We start from the raw sequence: 18,338 nt of genomic DNA, 5'->3' as shown, positions 1-18,338 counted from the left end.
GCCCGGTGGCCCAGGCAGCCGGTCGGAAGGGCTCAGCTGCCTCCCGGCCGCGCCGGCCCTCTCCAGCCGCTTCCCCGCCGTTGTTACAGCAGCGGAAGGGCTGGTCCGAAAGCTCCTCGGTTGGAAGAGGTTGAGGTGGCAGGAGAGGTGGTGAGTCTGTCCCTTGCTGCTTACGCTTCGAAATAATTGTGGCCTCGGCAAGGCCATTCGGGGCAGTTTGTAGTGGTTTCCACTCTCTTAACTTGCGGACAGAGGCTTTGTCGAATCACAAAAACTAGATTTTGAGGCAGGTTTGACTCCTCATACAAGGATGTAGGAAAACTTGTTAACGAGGAGCGTATTGAGATGGCTTTCAAGACTAGGTGAGATTGTGCAGGGTATTGGGGTTTTTTTGAAGTATAATCTGCTCTTTACTGAGCTTTGCCACAGATCCGCTGGAGTGCCTTGGTCTGATCCTCTCCTGCTACCACCCAGACTGTGATGGATGAGTGGTGGTCCTTGAGGTGGTAACTGATTACACGGACAGAACTTGGGATTTAGCTTTGAGGCTGAGTTTTGAACTTGCTGATTTAAGAGAAGGTGGGTGTTACATCTTAGTTTGATAAAGTTCCCAAATAATTGGCAGTGTTGAAATAAAATATTCATTACTAGATTTTATGTAGAGACTTTCTTGGGTGTGTTTTCTGTTGTGGGGGTTTTTTGTTTGTTTTTAACTTCGAGTGATAAAACATTTGCAGTCATTATAAAACCACTGTTGAAACACGGGGCTGTTGACTGAAGCATGACTTCTGGTCACTGCCTCTGAACAGATCAAACTGGCACCACTGTAAGTGGCTTTTAAAGTTTCGTATCTTATTGTGTGGCTCAAGCTCTTTAGTTGCTCAGTTTTGTCTCCTCCTGGGGTTCGTCTTTTTCTAAGAGGTAAGGAGTGTGAGATGACTTCCTGTGTTTCTGTAGTTTGCTGCCCATTGCTGTTGCTCAACGAAGCAAATGTACAAGCAGCACAGTGTGGCGCAGTGCTGTTACTACCTCTCTAGTCCAGTGGGTGCAATTTATTCATTTTTTTAGTATGTGAAAATCTTCCTAAATGAAGGTTATGGTTTTGGAAATATAGTACGTTTTACAGGCAAGATCTTACTTGAGAAGTTTCTTGAACAGATTCCAAACCAAGGCCCAGACCATTCAGTGTATCATAGTATTAAACAACAGACTAAACCTGCTTGTCATGACTTGTACTATCTCATGTGAAGTATTTCCACTTTTTGTATACTGAAATTATTCTATTTTCAGCTTATAGTTACGCTCTTTCAATTATAAAAGCATGTGGTTTTTTTCTAAGTAAACAACCTGGTGGATTTATTGGATGAAATACTATTTTCTCTGAAATTAGTGGGTGCAGCGCTTGACTCAAACTAGGTTAGTTCTTGCCTGTTACGTCATTCACTATTGTACACAGATAACAATAAGTGTAAGTACTTGGAACTTTTTCCATCGTAAGCTCTTTGGCTAACTGGATTGATGTCCTTGTTTTTCTGAACACCTTCCAATTTATTACCCTCTTTCTAATAGAGTTTTCCAGAGCTGAGTGCAGTATTTCATAGAATCCTTTAGGTTGGAAAAGACCTTTAAGATCATGAAGTCCAACTGTTAGCCTAACACTGCCATTCCGCCACTAAACCATGTCCCCAGGCACCCTGTCTACCTGTCTTTTAAATACCTCCAGGGATGGGGACTTGACCACTTCCCTGGGCAGCCCATTCCAATGCTTGACAGCCCTTTCAGTGAAGAAATTTTTCCTAATATCTAATCTAAACCTCCCTGGTACAACTTGGGGCCATCTCCTCTTGTCCTATCACTTGCTACTTGGCAGAAGAGACCAACGCCCACCTCACTACAACCTCCTTTCAGGCAGTTGTAGGGAGCCATAAGGTTGCCCCTCAGCCTCCTTTTTTCCATGCTAAACAACCCCAGTTCCTTCAGCCGCTTCTTGTAAGACTTGTGCTCCAGACCCTTCACCAGCTTTGCTCTCTTCTGGACACGCTCCAGCGCCCAAATGTCTTTCTTGTATTGAGGGGCCCAAAACTGAACACAGTAGTCAAGCTGTGGCCTCACCAGTGCTGAGTACAGGGGCAGGATCACTTCCCTGCTCCTGCTGGCCACGCTATTTCTGATACAAGCCAGGATACCATTGGCCTCCTTGGCCACTTGGGCACACTGCCGGCTCGTATTGAGCATGCTGTTGATCAACACCCCCAGGTCCTTTTCTGCCAGGCAGCTTTCCAGCCACTCTTCCCCCAAGCCTGTAGCGTTGCATGGGGTTGTTGTGACCCAAGTGCAGGACCTGGCACTTGGCCTTGTTGAACCTCATACAGCTGACCTCAGCCTATTGAACCAGCCTGTCCAGGGCCCTCTGCAGACCACTCCTCTCCTTGAGCAGACAGACACTCTCACCCAATTTGGTGTCATCTGCGAACTTACGGAGGTTGTACTCAATCCCCTCATCCTGATCATTGACAAAGATAGTAAACAGAACTGGCCCCAAAACTGAGCCATGGGGAACACCACTTATGACCGGCCATCAGCTGGATCTAACTCCATTCATCACCACCCAGCCAGCCAGTATTTTACCATTTCAAGCATAGCTGCACCAAACTTGAGCTGAAAGGCACTAGTCTTGTGAGACCTAATGTTTCTCCATATGCAGGCTGACCAGTCTCTTCAAGTGAGAGAGTCGTGCCTTCTGCATTCTGTATGGTTGCCTCCCAAGCCTGGCTGAGAGAAACTCAGAAAACAGTAATGCAAGCACTGGCAAATTTTTCTTCTCTGGTACGATATTCTGATATGGCAATCTTCTGAACAGAATTAGAAGGAAATGGTCTCTCTTCCCCCATGAGTAGCTACAGTCAGCACTAGTCTGCTTTTGCTACCTCCCCTCAATCAGGATTGAATTATACCCGAGAGAACTGCAGGTAGTGGCTTGCTGTGAGTGTTGCTTTGCAGCACGTGCAAAGTAAACTTTTTAGTTTGCTTTGAATAGGCTGTGTCCTGAAAGTGATGAATTGTTTCAGAGAACCGTTATTAACATGTGTTGATTGACTCTGTTCTGGGTAGTGGAACTTTTAATCAGTAATTCAGCATTTAACAGTAGCTTGTATGAGTGTTTCTGCAGAGGTAAGAGAAAGACCAAAGTTATGCACAACTATTGACTGCAGCTTGAAAGCAAACTACCTTTGTTGTCAGCTGTCTTCATAAATATCTAGATGTCAGGAGTTCATATTTATTTGTTGAAGTGTTGTTGGAGGCCAAACATCTCAGACAGCTTGTGGTTAGTGAATGCAATGAAGAGAACTTCAGTGTTGTTGAACGATGCACAGTTGCATTTCATAGGCTATTTTTAGTGTGGGACGTAACGGTTTTTTAATACGTCAGAAGAACGTTGTATATGCACGCAGGATTTAAAAGTGTGGAATTAGCAGGGGAAATCGGTAATGCTCTTTGTAGACAGACTGAGAAGGACGTAACCATGGAGTATCCTTTTATGATCCAGATGCTTGGTACAGCATGCCATGTATCTGATACAAAGCAAGGTAAAAATCTTTCTTTTAATTAAAACCAAAAAAACCTAACTGCTTTTTCCCTGAATATTAGATTGATTCACCATGTAAGGGAGTTACTTTGCTTAATTTTTCTCCCTTTGTTTTTAAGGATGAATACAAGTTAGTTACTTTAGTCTTGCTTTTGTAGGAGTCTAACAGAAAATGTAGTAACTTTGAGCAAACTATCTGAGAAACTGTTGGAACTGTGCTGTGACTTTGATTAGAATTGCATTTCTGACCAGATGATGATTTTTTTTTTAAAGTTAGAAAATTAATACGTAGTGTAAATTTCAAAATGTTGGCATTCTTGTGACGATAGGTGAAGCTTAGATTTGTCCTATTTCAGGACACTTGCTGCAGGTGCTTCCTGTAAAATTCAAAATCGAGGATGGAAGGAATCTGGTTTGCATAACGTGCTTTGGGCATAATAAAGGATTATAGCAGCATGGATTGCTTGCAGTAGATAAAACTAAAGTGTAGGGGTGTACAAGACTTTTTAGAAACAACTTTAAACAGGGTCTACCTTACTTTCATCCCATAGCAATGTTGAGGTTTTGTGTTTGCATTGCAGTGGATGACTCAGCTTTTTGTGTTTGTACTGTCAACCATAGTTGAACACTAAATGTATATTCCTGGCTAAAAAGAAGCAGTTAGCTTGAAAGCCTCATTTTTGCTCTGGTTATATTAGTATTACAACATGTAAACTACCATGTTTATTTCTTCATTTGATAGCTCAAGGGAAACAATTAAATTTGTATATGTGTGATACATGAAACTATATAAAGATTCAGTGAGGATATATAAATGTCTTAAAGGGTTGATAATTTAAAAGAAACTATCTTCAGACTTTTAAAACTATTTTCAAATGAATCGACATAATACATTTGTATATGTACCGTGTAATAGTTCCACTGTGTAAGAGAATAGCAATGTAGTGCTTCTGAACCATGTCAGTGTCCTTTTTCTAACACACACAATCCTCAGGCTGACTCTGATGAAAGCGCTCTGACCGGAGTTCTTTGCCAGATCTTTCCTGGCCCCAGCACCATGCTCTGATCTTCACAAAAACATTAGGCTCTTATCAGGGTCATTCTGTGTCTTGAGACCTACTGCTCTTTTAACAGCAGCTATTCCAACAAAATGCTATTCTGAGCCTAAATTTAAGTTTAGCATACTGCTTGACTGACTTAACCACTGCATACTATGCTAGGTTAGCAGCCCATATCCTTCTACATGGTAGGTCAACGCTGCCTCCTAAACTGCTAAGTGTGTAGTCATCTTAATTTGTGAAAGATGGAGATAGAGTATCGAATCAGCAGTACAAGCGCTGAGAGTTTCACTTCAAGAACTGTGGTCTGATTTGTTTTTTAGTGTAGCCTGCTATTGGCCAACAGTGCCAGTCCCTGAATCCTGAAAGACATTATGCTGAAATAAAGTCCAGATGAAAGAAAACAGAACAGGAGATACTAAATATGTACTTTGGGGTATTTGCTTATAGCATAGAATTTGATACTATTTATCCATCTGTCTCCCAAGGACTCCTAATCTGATTTAATAAGGCTAAATATTGGTTATGTTTCTGCCTCCCCAGAACCAACAGCCAACATGTCTAGCAAAAGGGCAAAGACGAAGGCCACCAAGAAGCGCCCTCAGCGTGCCACTTCCAATGTATTTGCCATGTTTGATCAGTCGCAGATTCAGGAATTCAAGGAGGCCTTCAACATGATCGACCAGAACAGGGATGGCTTCATTGACAAAGAGGACTTGCACGATATGCTCGCCTCCCTTGGTAACGTCGCTTTTCTGTTGATGGTTGCCAGGCAAATTGGCACTGTTGTAATTAAAATACTGAGTTTGGGATAGCTTACGAGAGGTGTCTCAGTTTGTATTACGCTATTCAGATTACTTTTTCTTTTTGTTTGAAAGCTAAAGCAAATACGAATCGCTTTATTTGTAGGGAAGAATCCAACGGATGAATACCTAGATGCCATGATGAATGAGGCTCCAGGCCCCATAAACTTCACAATGTTCCTGACAATGTTTGGTGAGAAGTTAAATGGCACCGATCCGGAAGACGTCATCAGGAATGCTTTTGCGTGCTTTGATGAAGAAGCAACAGGTATGTGGGTAAAATAAGATGGTTACAAAAGTAAGTACCAGAAATACTTGTATTTATAAAAGCGGTGATGAATTTTTAACTCTGAATGTTCTGATTTCTGCAAACTAAAAATCCTGCCATGTATCCTCAGCAGCTGAAATTACCTTTTCAAACACTGTAAAACTGAACATCCCAAACTTCTGGCACTTCAGTTCTGTTGTTCAAGACAGGAGAAAGTGGGGGGGAGGGGGGGCGGGGGATAGATATTGATTGGGAACCAGGGTCTTAAAATTCACTTAAAATTCAGCTTTGGGGCAACTTTTGTAAGGGGAATCCTTGTCTTCAAAGCTGTTGTGCTTTTATGAAGAATTTGTTTTCTGTCCGCAATTTGTATCTACCTTCCCTTAGTTAAGCTGCTCTTAAAGGAGAAGAAAACGCATATAAGAAAAAGCGTGTGTCTCACAAGAGTGCTGATAGAAGGCATCACAAGTTGCATAAGGCTGCTTGTTTAATAAATAATGCCAAAAATGTACTCTTTGCAACCAGTCTCGTAAATCTGAGTGTTGTCACTGATTTAAGATCAGTTTTAAATCTTTGAAGTATTTCAAATTTCGATGTTTCATGCACTTGTGGAACACAATGGTAGTCAGGTTCCATCATTATTATTTTTTTTTTAGTGGTTTTCATTAGGAATGTTCAAGACAAAAGGATCCCCTTTGTGCAAAATACACAGTTGTTAGAAGGCTCAGCACTACCAGGAGCATAGCCCTGCTGTTGGGAAGAAGGTCCCATATGTATAGTGACAAATTTGCATATTCTTTGAAACAACACAGGCAAGTCATAAAATGGCCTTTACTTGAAGTAGTGAGAACATGCAAACTAAGAGGCTTGACTTGATTGAATGCTTGTAATTATTTGGCAATTATAGTAATAGGCTTTAATGGCTTTGTTTTCATTTGGCAACAAAGACTGTGGGTCTCTTTAATTGAAAAAAAAGAATTCAAAGAAAGGTATTATCGTTCATCTATTAGCAGATAAATGTCAAAACTTCTTACGTCCTCTTACATTGTGTTCTAGGGTTCATCCAGGAGGACTACCTGCGGGAGCTGCTGACGACGATGGGGGACAGGTTCACAGACGAAGAGGTAGATGAGCTGTACAGAGAGGCGCCCATCGACAAAAAGGGGAATTTCAACTACATTGAATTCACGCGCATCCTGAAACACGGAGCAAAAGACAAGGATGACTGAGCAAATCCCTGGATACCTGCAGATTATCTCTGCTTTCCACATAACGTTTATTTTTGAGGGTTTCTTCCTGATAGAACTTGTTGCATGCATTTAGCTTTACAGCTTTTGCCTTTCTCAATGTATTTATCTATTCCAGGCCGTTTGGGCACATTTGCACCTGTGTAATCAGACTGGAAGTGGGGAAAATATTGCGAGGAAAGGGATATGGGGACAAAGATCCATGGACTTGGTAGTCCAGGAAAATAATCTCAATGTTTCTGGTTTAGCTGGATTTTTACATTTTTTTGTAATAAATGCCATTTTGAAATAAAGATTGCTATATAGATAAAATACCTCAAATTCTTTTGTGAAGAATGACATTTCTATAATGCGTTTACAAATGCAGGTGTTAATTGTATTTCACTTGCAGTTGCAAATCGAGCTGGAAAACTCAATTTTTGTAATGTTTTATGCAGTTCGAAATGGCTCTGAGCAGCACGTGCCTCCAGTTTTTGAAGTGGCATCTGACTGGTGTTAGTTAGCCAAAGCAGTGGTTAGGGAAGACTGTTAAAATTGCCTAACAGCCAGCAGAGAACATTTATGATTCTTAAGCAGATATCGTGCCCAGCTTTTATTTCCTTTTGATATTAATAGGTTTTTTTAGCAATCTTTTAATGTCAAAAGTTTGTGGTCCTGTTTGCTAAGTTTTTATGCTGGCAATAAGTGGGAATTGGGCATATTTCTTCCCTTCTGCTGAAGGAAGCTTGTGCAAAGGAATCTGTCTCTTGAGTACACTGTGCTGGCACTGATTAACAGTGATACAGAGCCAGAAGGCTTTATTGATCTGCAGCTTTTAATCTGTGTGTGAGAACACAAGCAAAGTAGTTCTGAGAATTAACTTGGTAACCCCCTAGTTGTGCTGAAGTCCCTCTCACTTTTAAAAAAAATCACACATTTTCCTCTGCTACACTGATAAGATGGCTTTTAAGCAAGCAGGACTCATTTATTCGAAACCAGCTGTGCTGATGCCGTTGTCTCAAATACAAAGAAGAGAGGAAGGTTGTTCTTTTAGTTCTCAGCAGGACCGGGTCCTTCCATGTGTCTCATTCTCTTGGCTACTGGAAGCTGAAAAGCATGAGGGGAATTTATCTTACCTACATATTTATCAGTTGAAATTATGACCACTTATCCAGAAACCATGCCCTCAGCTATTTCACTTGACTTAGAAGGCTCCAAGGAATAGGAATTTTATTTTGGGTAAAGGGCTTGTAAAAGCTGGGACAGCATATACTCTGAGGAGGGTTTCTCTCGTGTCCTGTGTGGTAGCACGGAGGCTTAGTTACTCAATCTTGCCTGTGTTCCCAGCAAGGTGGTTCTTGAAGGTATTCTGGCTTTAGCTCTGTAAGTAAGTTAGCTTCACAAAATATACTTGGCATACAAAATATACAAAGGCGTACTTTGATTTTTTTTTTTTTAAATTCCTGGGTGGTTTATTCTACTTCTGGGCTTAAATAAAATGAGTTTTCAGCCATTCTTTTCCCAGTTTTGTGTGTTATCTGATAACTGGAACTTAGCCTCAATTTGTCTTTTTTTCCTACCCAGACTGTTCCTTGCTCTACTGCTTCAGACTGCCACACCTGCTCCTTGTCTCAAAAGTTTGCTTGTAAACTGCCTCTGTGCTCTTCAGTAAGCTTGCTGAGGTATTTCTCCGTGGGATACCTGCAAGGTTCTAGCAACAGCTGATTTTTTTGGAAGGTTGTTTACGAATAGGTATGGAAGCTTTCACCTACAATGCCCGTGTGGCAAAGACAACAGCATAGAGATCTAGGAAACCCTGTCTTGTTGAAATGTTGCTATGTAACACTAAGCCAAAGAACAGTTGCACTGTCACTTCTTTAGACTGATCTTGTCACATCTATGTAATTCAACATTGTTTGTGTCCATGCATGCAGCCTGTGCTAGGGATAGATGTTAGGCAGTCTTGATTATTCCTTCCCTTTGAATACCAAAATGGTGTAAGATTCAGAGGATTGGTTTTCTTCTGTTAGCAACACTGGGTTTGTCTCCTGTCTTCTCAGCACAGTTTAGGTGCTGGTATGTTAGTTACACTGAGTAATCGGCAGACAGGCCAGCTGGATTTTTCTTGCTGGAAATAAGTTTTGAAGTAGTGTTTTTTAAAATAATAAGTAAAAGTTACATAGAAGACAATCTGATATCCTCCTTGAGAGGAAACTGTCTCTTAAAAATCCTCTGTACTGCTGCTCAGTTTCTGAACAGCCAGCTGGACGGTGGGATGCAGCTGCTTTGTTCCTTGCGCTGTGTGGGTGCTGTGTTCTCGGCTGCTTTCTCTAATTAGGGGGTGGGGACAGAGAACTATTAACGTAAAGATACCTACTCAGGAAGACACGTTGTTGAGACAGAATTTCCAAGGATCTTTGAGTATAACTAACGATGACCTTCCAAGTCCAGGTTTCCCTAGTACTGTAACGTAGGAGACCAGTTAACCCGCAAGCGGGCACGAAGCCCTTAACCGCTGGAAGGCTGTGAGACCTGCAGACCCAGCCAAGAGACCATATAAGAGCATCGGATGCGTTTTGTAGCTAGGCAGCAAGGAATGTCCAGACAGCTGAGGTTGCGTGCCGAGGGCTCTAGGGATGTGTCATCAATAATCCACTTCCAAAAATAAAAATAACTTTGGTCACTGGAACAGCTTAAGATTCTGATGACTTAGGCCTAGCATTTTGCAGTCAAAAATCTTGGAACCTAATCTTTTCTCCCTTGGGGTTCATAGATGATGGTCTCCAAGCTCCACGCCAGACTAAGCTTATGATGAAAACCTATTTTCATAGGCTGATGCACACATTTAATAGCCTTACATCTACGGTGATATATAATGCCCTGCGAAGCACTATTGAAAAGCAGTGATTTATTTTACATGACCCATTTACCCTGCTCTAAGGCTACATCCGCAAAGGTCGAACTGCAGCCAAAGAGCTATTGCAGCTGCGTGAGAAACCTCCGAAGGGGACTGCCTCTGTGTGAAGTGCTGCCAGTGTTTGCCTGCTGCTGCCTCCCCCCTCCCCCGGCTGTCGCTGGAGGTACCGGTAACACGCAACATTTGAACCGCTTGGGATACCCTTGTTTCTGCTCTTCAGGCTGCATTTAAGCAGATAAAACCATCTTTTATCACACAGCGATCAGCTGGCTGGAGCATTTCACAACATGAAGTCAGCTTCATATACTAGCTCAGCAACTAACTGATGTCACAGAGGTGGTGTTCCTACGCTCTGAAGTAAGGATCCGTTTCACCGCTGACCTAGGAACTATCTTTAGATGGCTTGTGGTCTAGGATCGCTATCACATGTTGGGAAACGAAATGTAGCGCGGGGGCCCCATCCTGGCACAGGACTGTGGGTAACAGTATGCCTTTGTGTCCCGCCCAGAGCGTTTGTTCCAAAAGCTGGAAAATAGCCGAAATCTTATCATCGTGTGTTTCTCATGGCCATGGCCTTTTCTTGTCCAGAATGTTACCAACCTATTATTTGGTGTGTTCCTGGGGAGTGTCAAATGGCAACAAATAGCTCTTTTGCCGTCCTGAAGGCATTCAGACAATGTACGTCCAAATAACGGGTGAGTAACAATCAGAATCAGGAACATTTCGGAAACTGGATATCAATCTGCCATTGGTATTGCCTGTGTACCCACGCTCCTTATTTGGCTTGCTTGCTTAATTTTTCAAACTCTGCTGTCATTTTTAGATAACCTCCTCCTTCAGAAAAATGATTTAGGATAACAGTAACTTAGAAACAGTATTACAGAAGCTGGGAACAATATAGAGGCACAAAGAAGTGTAAGTAAATGCCTCTCAAAACGCACTTTAAAATGTTATCATGAAATGCTGAAAAGCGATACTGGGAAAAAAACCAAATTCCACACAGCTCATTTTTCTTGTGCTCTGTGCAACAACTCATAGAGATCACTGTTTTCCCAAACTTTTCATTTATTAGATAGAAAACTTTTCATCTTAAAAAAAAAAAAGTGGCAGCACCTGGGTGCTCTTCCCACTTTCCTCAGCAGCCCACGGGCCCGTGCACACATCGTTCCCTCTTCCCTGGAACCACTCATTTTGGGTAGGAGCGAGCTCAGCTGCTGCAAGCAGACAAAGCAGGCAGGCTGCTGTGATAGCACACCCTTACAGAACCCCTGTTCTAGACCCTGAAAAAAAATTACTTGTATTGCAAATTTCAATAATACAGGAAAAAAAACATACTGTCAAGGAATGCTTTCAGGCCAAATGCACGATATTCCCTAGAGAACAGATCGTACATAATAGACGTTGCATCACAGGGCTTAAGGGGTCATGCAGTTTGTCTGAATGTAATAAATCTGCTTCTCGGAAGCATGTAATTAACAGGGGAGCAGGAAATCAAACAGCCTCCTGGAAAATCCCAACTGCTTGCTGCATGCAGACTCCTCAACCGTGATTCCGTCCCTTAGTAAACCAACTTTGCTAAAGCTTGAAAGTCAGTTACAAAAACTACAGGATAAGGCAGGTCGTGACTAACTTTAATACTTGTGCCTAACGGAGCAGATGGTGTGCAACAGCAGCATTCATTTTAGCATTCTTGTAAGAAGTCACCGCTCAATTTTGCAAGGTTTATTTAATCCTTAATTTTTAATTTCCTCACTTAGACTATTTTAGGGTATCAGTGAGTACAACCTCAGCAAACACTAAACTATGCTTTGTTTTGGCTTTTTCCTTAGGAATGTTGCGGGCATAGCTCCCTGGGAGTTAAAAGACAGCATTTCATGGTAATTTCCAGCCTCTGTCTAGCATATTCAAGTTGAGTGGGTGTAATACGAGGCCTGTGAGCCCTGTCTTAGGATTTGGTAAAACAGAGTTGGTGTCAGACATGAGTAACTTCAGCATTGACTTAGCATTGTATCTAACAGATACTGGGCTTTTTCCTCTATCAAATTCTTCTTCCTTAGTTGTGAGCTAACAGTTTCCAACACAATAGGTTTTATACTGGCAATGTATTACCTCCTCCGAAGCAGCACGCTGATTTTGAAATTGCTCCACCAGCCAACCAAACTTGCATAGACATCAGCTAATAACAAAACCGGTACCAGCTTACTTTTTATGTCAAACACCTGACTAAATATGCTCCTTCTTGTTTTCTGGGTATGTTTTAAAATAGCATTTTAGGCCCTTGGCCAAGCATTGAGCACATTTCATTTTCTTCCTTATTTGTACATACACATTGCCAGGTAGATACAAATGCTAATTTAACATGCAAGGAGAGGGCACACATGTATGTCCTTAGGTTTAGCAGAATTAATTACATGTGTTTGAAAGACTGGAGGCCTCACTCTCTTCTTACTAAGAATACCTCAACACTTACTTTTGCATTTCACTCATAAATGTTGTTGAATCATGGTGTCTGGCAATACTTGTATTTAAAACTAGAGCAAAAAGGGGAGAAAAACCCACAAAAATTTGACTAAAATGATTGCAACTTAACAGTTGGGATAAAAAACAAGCGATGGACATAGAGCACAAGTGACAGTACAGTGACTTCTTCATCACAGAGAACAGGTAGTGAGGGACAAAAACCTAGCAGAAATCAACAGCCCAAGATGTACTTTTCAACTTTTTCTTTCTTTTTTTTAAAAATTGTGTTCTTATATATGAAGAACTTTGGACTCGGGAACGCAAGGAGCACCTTGTCTGCCAAGTCCAGTCCATCGATACTCTGTCAAACACGTCTCAGCATCCATTCATACAGTGATCAAGCTGCAGATTTAAATAATGTATTAGGTTTTTTGTTTTCTCCTGTTCTACAACACTTCAGAGACTGATTTTATTTTATTTATGCCTCATTACACTTCTCTACTTTGTCCTTGGCCCTGGCATATCATTGTCATACGATGCTCTAGAGAACTTAGGTTCTTGCCTTTTCCTCAGATATGCACACTGGAAGTTGCCAGAAAGTCAAAACAGAGTTATTTTTCATTTTCAGTATGGAGAAAGAATATATCTTCCTTCTATAAGCTCGAGTACATTCTCTGAGAGCCTTTATTTTTCATGCTTCAGCATCTACGTTGTGGCAAGGACCACCGGGGAAAGAAGTAACTTATGATTTTTATTCATGAGGTCTTTGAATGAAAACAGGAAATACCCCACAGCCAGTTAGAAGTCCTGCTCCAGGGGCTCTCCAAGAATCCCAAGTGAAGACATGGATTCAGAATCCCTTCTTTCACTCATGACTTCTCAAACGTTTTCCCTTTGGATCACAGTGCTGGTGCTATTTTGGGAGAAATTCCAGAACAACTCTGGGACACTCCCAGCATCGCAAGAAGAAAGACTGTCACTCTGACTGATACAGCACTGCACTCGGGATAGCTTGACAGATACAACAGATGCCTGCTGGAATCAGGGAAGAAGGGATGGAAAGGCAGAGGGATGAGCCAAAATACTAGGTAAAGCAACTGACAGTCAAAATGCTTTGGTTCAATGACTGTTTTGACCTAGGAATGACTTAGAACAAAATTTGGAAGTATTTGATTGTGCTGTCAATACTTAACCTCTCTAAGTAGCATTTGCTACTTTTGTTAACAGTGATAATATGTTCAGAAAAATCTCTTAACTGGCAAACCCACCCAACTTTCACACATTCTTAATTCTTAATTCAATGTGAAAAATCACAAATGCGCTTTTTCATCTAGGCTCCTTTCTTACACTCTTTTGCTTGTTCCCTATGCATATCCGCAGTCTTACTTCTGTGACAACCAAGGGTATGGAATAGCTTATATACAAGAAAAATTACGTAAGCAGGACACTTTGCTACAGCTGATGAAACACGCAAGAGCTCTCTAGAGGCAAAAGTAACACAGTAGAGGTGGACACACAATTCAGCCTCAGCATTTCTTCCAATATGAAGTCTACAGCATCAAATAAAAATCGGGATAGGTTGAAGATTAGTAAGGCGAAGTTCTTCATGTAACAAACAGCAACCTTGCAAAGGAATCCACAAACACCCACAAAGGACACTGTGGATGCTGAATTTACATCAATTCAAGGACTACGTATTAAGCAAGCTCACGGAAGAAGTTCATCACGGGTTACTAAATACCACATCTGGCTCGGGATGGCTTACCCCTCCATGAGCTAAAACTAGTAGAGGTTGGGAACGGATTCTGGGAAGATATGATAGGCTTCCCTGATTCTTATTCTTCCCTCGATACCTGCATATGGCCACGACTGTTGCTCCCCCCTTAAGAACAGGCTAAAAGCATGCAGTGTTCTCTCTGCTCCAAAAAGAAGAGGAAGCATAAAGAGGTTTTCAAAAAACCTGATGGTTCCAAGTTTCAGAAAAAAAAAAACCAAAACAAACACCAACCAAAAAACCAAAAACCCCAAACCAAACCAATAAAACCCTCCAGGGACCTGGTAGGGGAGACTTCACAGCATCTATTACTTGTTGAAGGCATCCAAGGAACCAGTAGACACACCCCAGCAGTGCTCCTGCAAGAAGCAGGAAGAGGACACAGCTGCTGGGCTTCCCCTTCCCCACTTCATGGGCCAATTCCAACTTGCTGAAAAATCAGGGTGAGCCTTGGACAATGTCATTTAACCCCAGCTTCATGGTTCTCACCTCCTCAGGAGGCAGCAAGATCTGAACGTTGAGCAAAACTCCAGCCAGAGCAATCCTGACAGGCTTGCTCTGCTTCTTGCTGTTGAGTATGGCCAAATGCAGCCGCTGGGGACGATCCTGGTATTTTTTCTGGCCTTGCAGCAAGCAAGGAGCACACCATGACCGCAAACAAGTAGACCAGTCCCCTGGCTCCCGTTCATTCAGTGCGGTTGCCTTTGTGGAGCAGGCAGTACAGACACAGTCCATGGGAATGGCAGCTCCCCAAAGCACGGCCAAGACTTTGCTCCCTGCTTTCCACATCCAGAATACGCATCTCTTTACAGCTAGGGCACACTGGCACAGGCAGACTTTTACTGTGAGACACTGCAGCTGCTCCTCTAACATTAATTAGATTCATAAAGACACATCATATGGCAAAGACTGATTCTGCTTCATTAAGCAACCAAGCTAATCATAAATATTTGCACTGTCATCATAACTCAGAAGAGGCGGGGAAATGGAGATAATTAAATGAAAGGAGGGAAAAGGTTTACAGTAAATTGCTTGCTGCATATAGCAGCCTTAGAACTTAAGTATGAAACACATGATTTTGTAGGCTTTTAAACAATCCAAAGAAAATAACCCCAGGAAACATTTCAAAAGCACCAAAGTATTTGAGTATTTTAGATGGAAAGGATAGGAAAATTCTATATGTTTTGCTTAAAAGGGTTTTTGCTTAAAGAAGAATGACATAAATGAGAAAGAAGGTGGGAGTAATGAAGGAAAAAGTAGTAGAAAGAAGAAAACTGAAGGAGTTAAGAGGTCAGCATTTAAAAAAAAAATCATGTTTTCAGAATTGATACATTAATTCCTATTCTGTATGCATTTTGCAGGGAGTTATGTGGTACTGAGAAATAAACAAATTTTTGGCGTATTCTTGGATGTGGTAGCGCAAGCATTTTTCTCCAGCCCACAAAACAAACGCTCTATAAAACCGAAGCTCAACACTAAGTGGCACTGTTTCTTGGTAGTGTACCATCAGCTACACGAGCGTCCTTCCAACACACACAGCCTGAGATCTCCCTGGCCCCAAATGTTCTCACGGCGCCCAGCCTGCACACAGGACGGCAGGGAGGGCACACTCCCTCCAAAGAGCAGCTGTGGAAACACTTCATTCTGGACATACTTTGCACTGTGTGCTGGCAGAAGGCTGGATGGATCACTCGGATTCCCAGAACGTGCTCTCCCTAGGATATGCCTGGACTGTTCTTTTAGAAAAGCCTGAAGGCCGCCTTCAAGACCAGACCTGCTGTCCCATCAGATGTTGATCTGCAAGCACAGCTCTCTGTGCAGTCCGGGAATGCTATCAGAGCACAGAGGAGTCTGCGCACTGGAGAAAAGGAGCCTGCGTACTGAAGAAACAGCCCATGGCATTATTGTACTCTCAGAAACAGTCGGTAAGGCAGCAGGAAATGGGATTACAGCCACACTGTTCTCCAGCAGCAGCCAGGGATGCACAGTCACAGGGAACTAAGCACTGTTCAGGGCTGCGGGCAGCTCATAGGTACCATCCTCAAGCAGCATCCTCTCCACACCAAGTTTTAAACAGCAGAAGCAAAGTCCTGTTCACCTGAGAGATCATCACAACAGATCTTAACTGAGAGCTGAAGCACAAGCTAATACATTCACAAAAGAAGACCTTTTCTTTTCTTTTTAAGATTTATGTCAATGAGTAAAAGAAATTCTCCAACTATTGTAAGAGGCAAAACAACCCCCCTTTTTCCCCTTTAAATTTCTTTAGTAATATCACGTATGCTGGAATCAAGTAAAATTGAACCATTTGTAAAAGCATTATCTAGACTGACATCACACAGAAAATGGTCTGCATTTAACAACTGCTTCTCATTCCACTATGATGTGACAAATTGTAGACAAAAACTTTGAGAGAGAAAGAGAGAGAGAGAGACAGCCAGACAATTTCATCACTAAGAACTGATCTCATACTGGGCGAGTAATAATACCGTACCTATTCCCACATCTTTGAAAATTAAACACTGGGAACAACATATACGTTGACAGGTTTCATGTAACACCTTTTTAATAGCATGAAAAACAATACAGCATTGAGTAGTAAGTTTGCAGCACTGGTTCAATTTAAAGTAAACGATGAAAGGATTTTAAATTAAGATATCAAGTAACTATTTTCATAATTAAATTTCAACACATGATTCAGTTGTTGAAGATTATCATGAAGTATTTTAATATCTCTATTACTATCTTGGTGTTTCTGCTCCTTTTCTGCCCGCTCACACTTTGCATATAATTATCCTGAAACTACACACCTTGTCTAGTAAAAACAGAGGACTTTTTCCCCAATACTTTTTCCATGAGCATGCTCTCGATTCATCAGCATTTAGTATTTTTTCCCTTTTATTTCAAGGCAAATTTTACAAGAGTGATATTAAAACTCATTGGGAAAGTATTCTTATAAGCTAATTAGGCCAAATTCTCAGATCTCATGAACTAACTCCTCTGGTTTGAGGGGAAAGCATGGAAAGAAAGTTGGACCTTTTAGCAATTAGTGTCTCACTTCAAACTTGGGACTGCAGCTTCTAGATTATGTATTAATTTCAGTATGTACAGTGCCTAAATGTACTCCACTTATATCTGTAAATACAATTGGCAATATCAGCAAAAGCCTGTTCATCTATTTTTTCCTCTCCTCCTTATGAGTTGTTGTTTACCAATATACCAATTGTACACCAACAAAACTGTTAACAGGCAGGAAAGGAGTTAAAAGAATGATGAACTGACAGCGCAGCTTTCCCATCTGACAATATTTCAGAATCTTTTAGTGTACTAAAGAACAGCTTTTTGAAGCCGAAGTGATTTATATGGGTACATGTGAATAAGCATTCTGTTTAGGAAAATTTTAAAAATTCAGAAGCTGACATGAGGTAAAAAAGGAACTGCTTCTGAAGTCATTTCAGACCCCATCCTCAGAAGAGCACTAAGAAGAGCTCGTACCTCAATTTCTTTGAGATCCTACATCAGTAAATGAAGAAGAAAAAATTATGTTATCCTTTGCAGTGTTTTCCTGAGGAAAATATAAGCAAGAATAAATCCTCCAAGAGGTCTTATAATCTATGCCTGCCAGAGGTGTTAAGTCTTGTTCATGCGGGAGTAGTCATTTAGAAGACTTAAAGATGCAAACTATAATTTTTCTGATCCCTTAAGCGAAACATGAGGAAGCCTAAATGTAAGGGTGACACCTTACACTTAATTCAGGCAGCATGTTACCAAACGATCAGGCTTCATTTACCTCACTGCTACGACACCATGACCCGGTAACTCCGCGGTCGCCGGCTGAGGCTTCAGGAACACGGACCGAAGCTCCATCTTCAACGTGATACATAGAAAATAAGGACACGAGAAAAACTCGCTGACCCGAAGAAGCCCTCCAGAACTACGCTTCCACTTCTCGAAACAAGAGAGCGGAGCGGGGCGTCCCGCCGCCCAGGTCGAGTGCCGGTGCCCGGTTGAACGCGGCGGCCCGGAGCTGCCCCGTGTACCCCCCGACCTCAGACACAGGCGTTTTGAAGGCGGCTCGGATTTATCCTTCCTCATCAACTTTTGGGGCTCTCCCCCCCGCCCAGCACCCCCAGCCTCGGGGCTCCATCCCTTCCTCCCTTACCCGCCGCCCGGCACCTGCAGGCGGCGCCCAGGGCCCAAGCACCAGCGGCGGCGGGGACGACTTCCCCCGGGCTGCGCCAACGCC

The 18,338-nt window shown here is 42.1% G+C and overlaps 1 protein-coding gene across 1 annotated transcript; it reads left to right on the top strand.

Annotated features, from left to right (window-relative positions):
- The first annotated feature begins 3,442 nt into the window (after positions 1–3,442).
- LOC104125217 (myosin regulatory light chain 2, smooth muscle minor isoform) lies at positions 3,443–8,353 on the top strand. The gene is made up of 4 exons (XM_009637639.2): positions 3,443–3,587; positions 5,188–5,385; positions 5,554–5,715; positions 6,772–8,353. The coding sequence occupies exons 1-4, from the start codon at positions 3,443–3,445 to the stop codon at positions 6,942–6,944; spliced, it is 678 nt and encodes a 225-aa protein (XP_009635934.2). The 3' UTR covers positions 6,945–8,353.
- The last annotated feature ends 9,985 nt before the right edge of the window (positions 8,354–18,338 follow it).

The sequence above is a fragment of the Egretta garzetta genome, unplaced genomic scaffold, assembly GCF_000687185.1.
Source record: "Egretta garzetta isolate BGI_Z169 unplaced genomic scaffold, ASM68718v1 scaffold534, whole genome shotgun sequence".
Taxonomy (NCBI): domain Eukaryota; kingdom Metazoa; phylum Chordata; class Aves; order Pelecaniformes; family Ardeidae; genus Egretta; species Egretta garzetta.
The sequence above is the reverse complement of the archived record's forward strand: the minus strand, read 5'-3'. Positions and strand labels throughout refer to the sequence as shown.

What these genes read in the sequence shown, in the direction of transcription:
- LOC104125217 (XM_009637639.2), top strand. Translation starts at nt 3,443, where the DNA reads ATGCACGCAGGATTTAAAAGTGTGGAATTAGCAGGGGAAATCGGTAAT. An exon ending in CGATATGCTCGCCTCCCTTG is followed by an intron (nt 5,386 to 5,553) that starts GTAACGTCGCTT and finishes CTTTATTTGTAG; the next exon opens with GGAAGAATCCAACGGATGAA. An exon ending in CTTTGATGAAGAAGCAACAG is followed by an intron (nt 5,716 to 6,771) that starts GTATGTGGGTAA and finishes ATTGTGTTCTAG; the next exon opens with GGTTCATCCAGGAGGACTAC.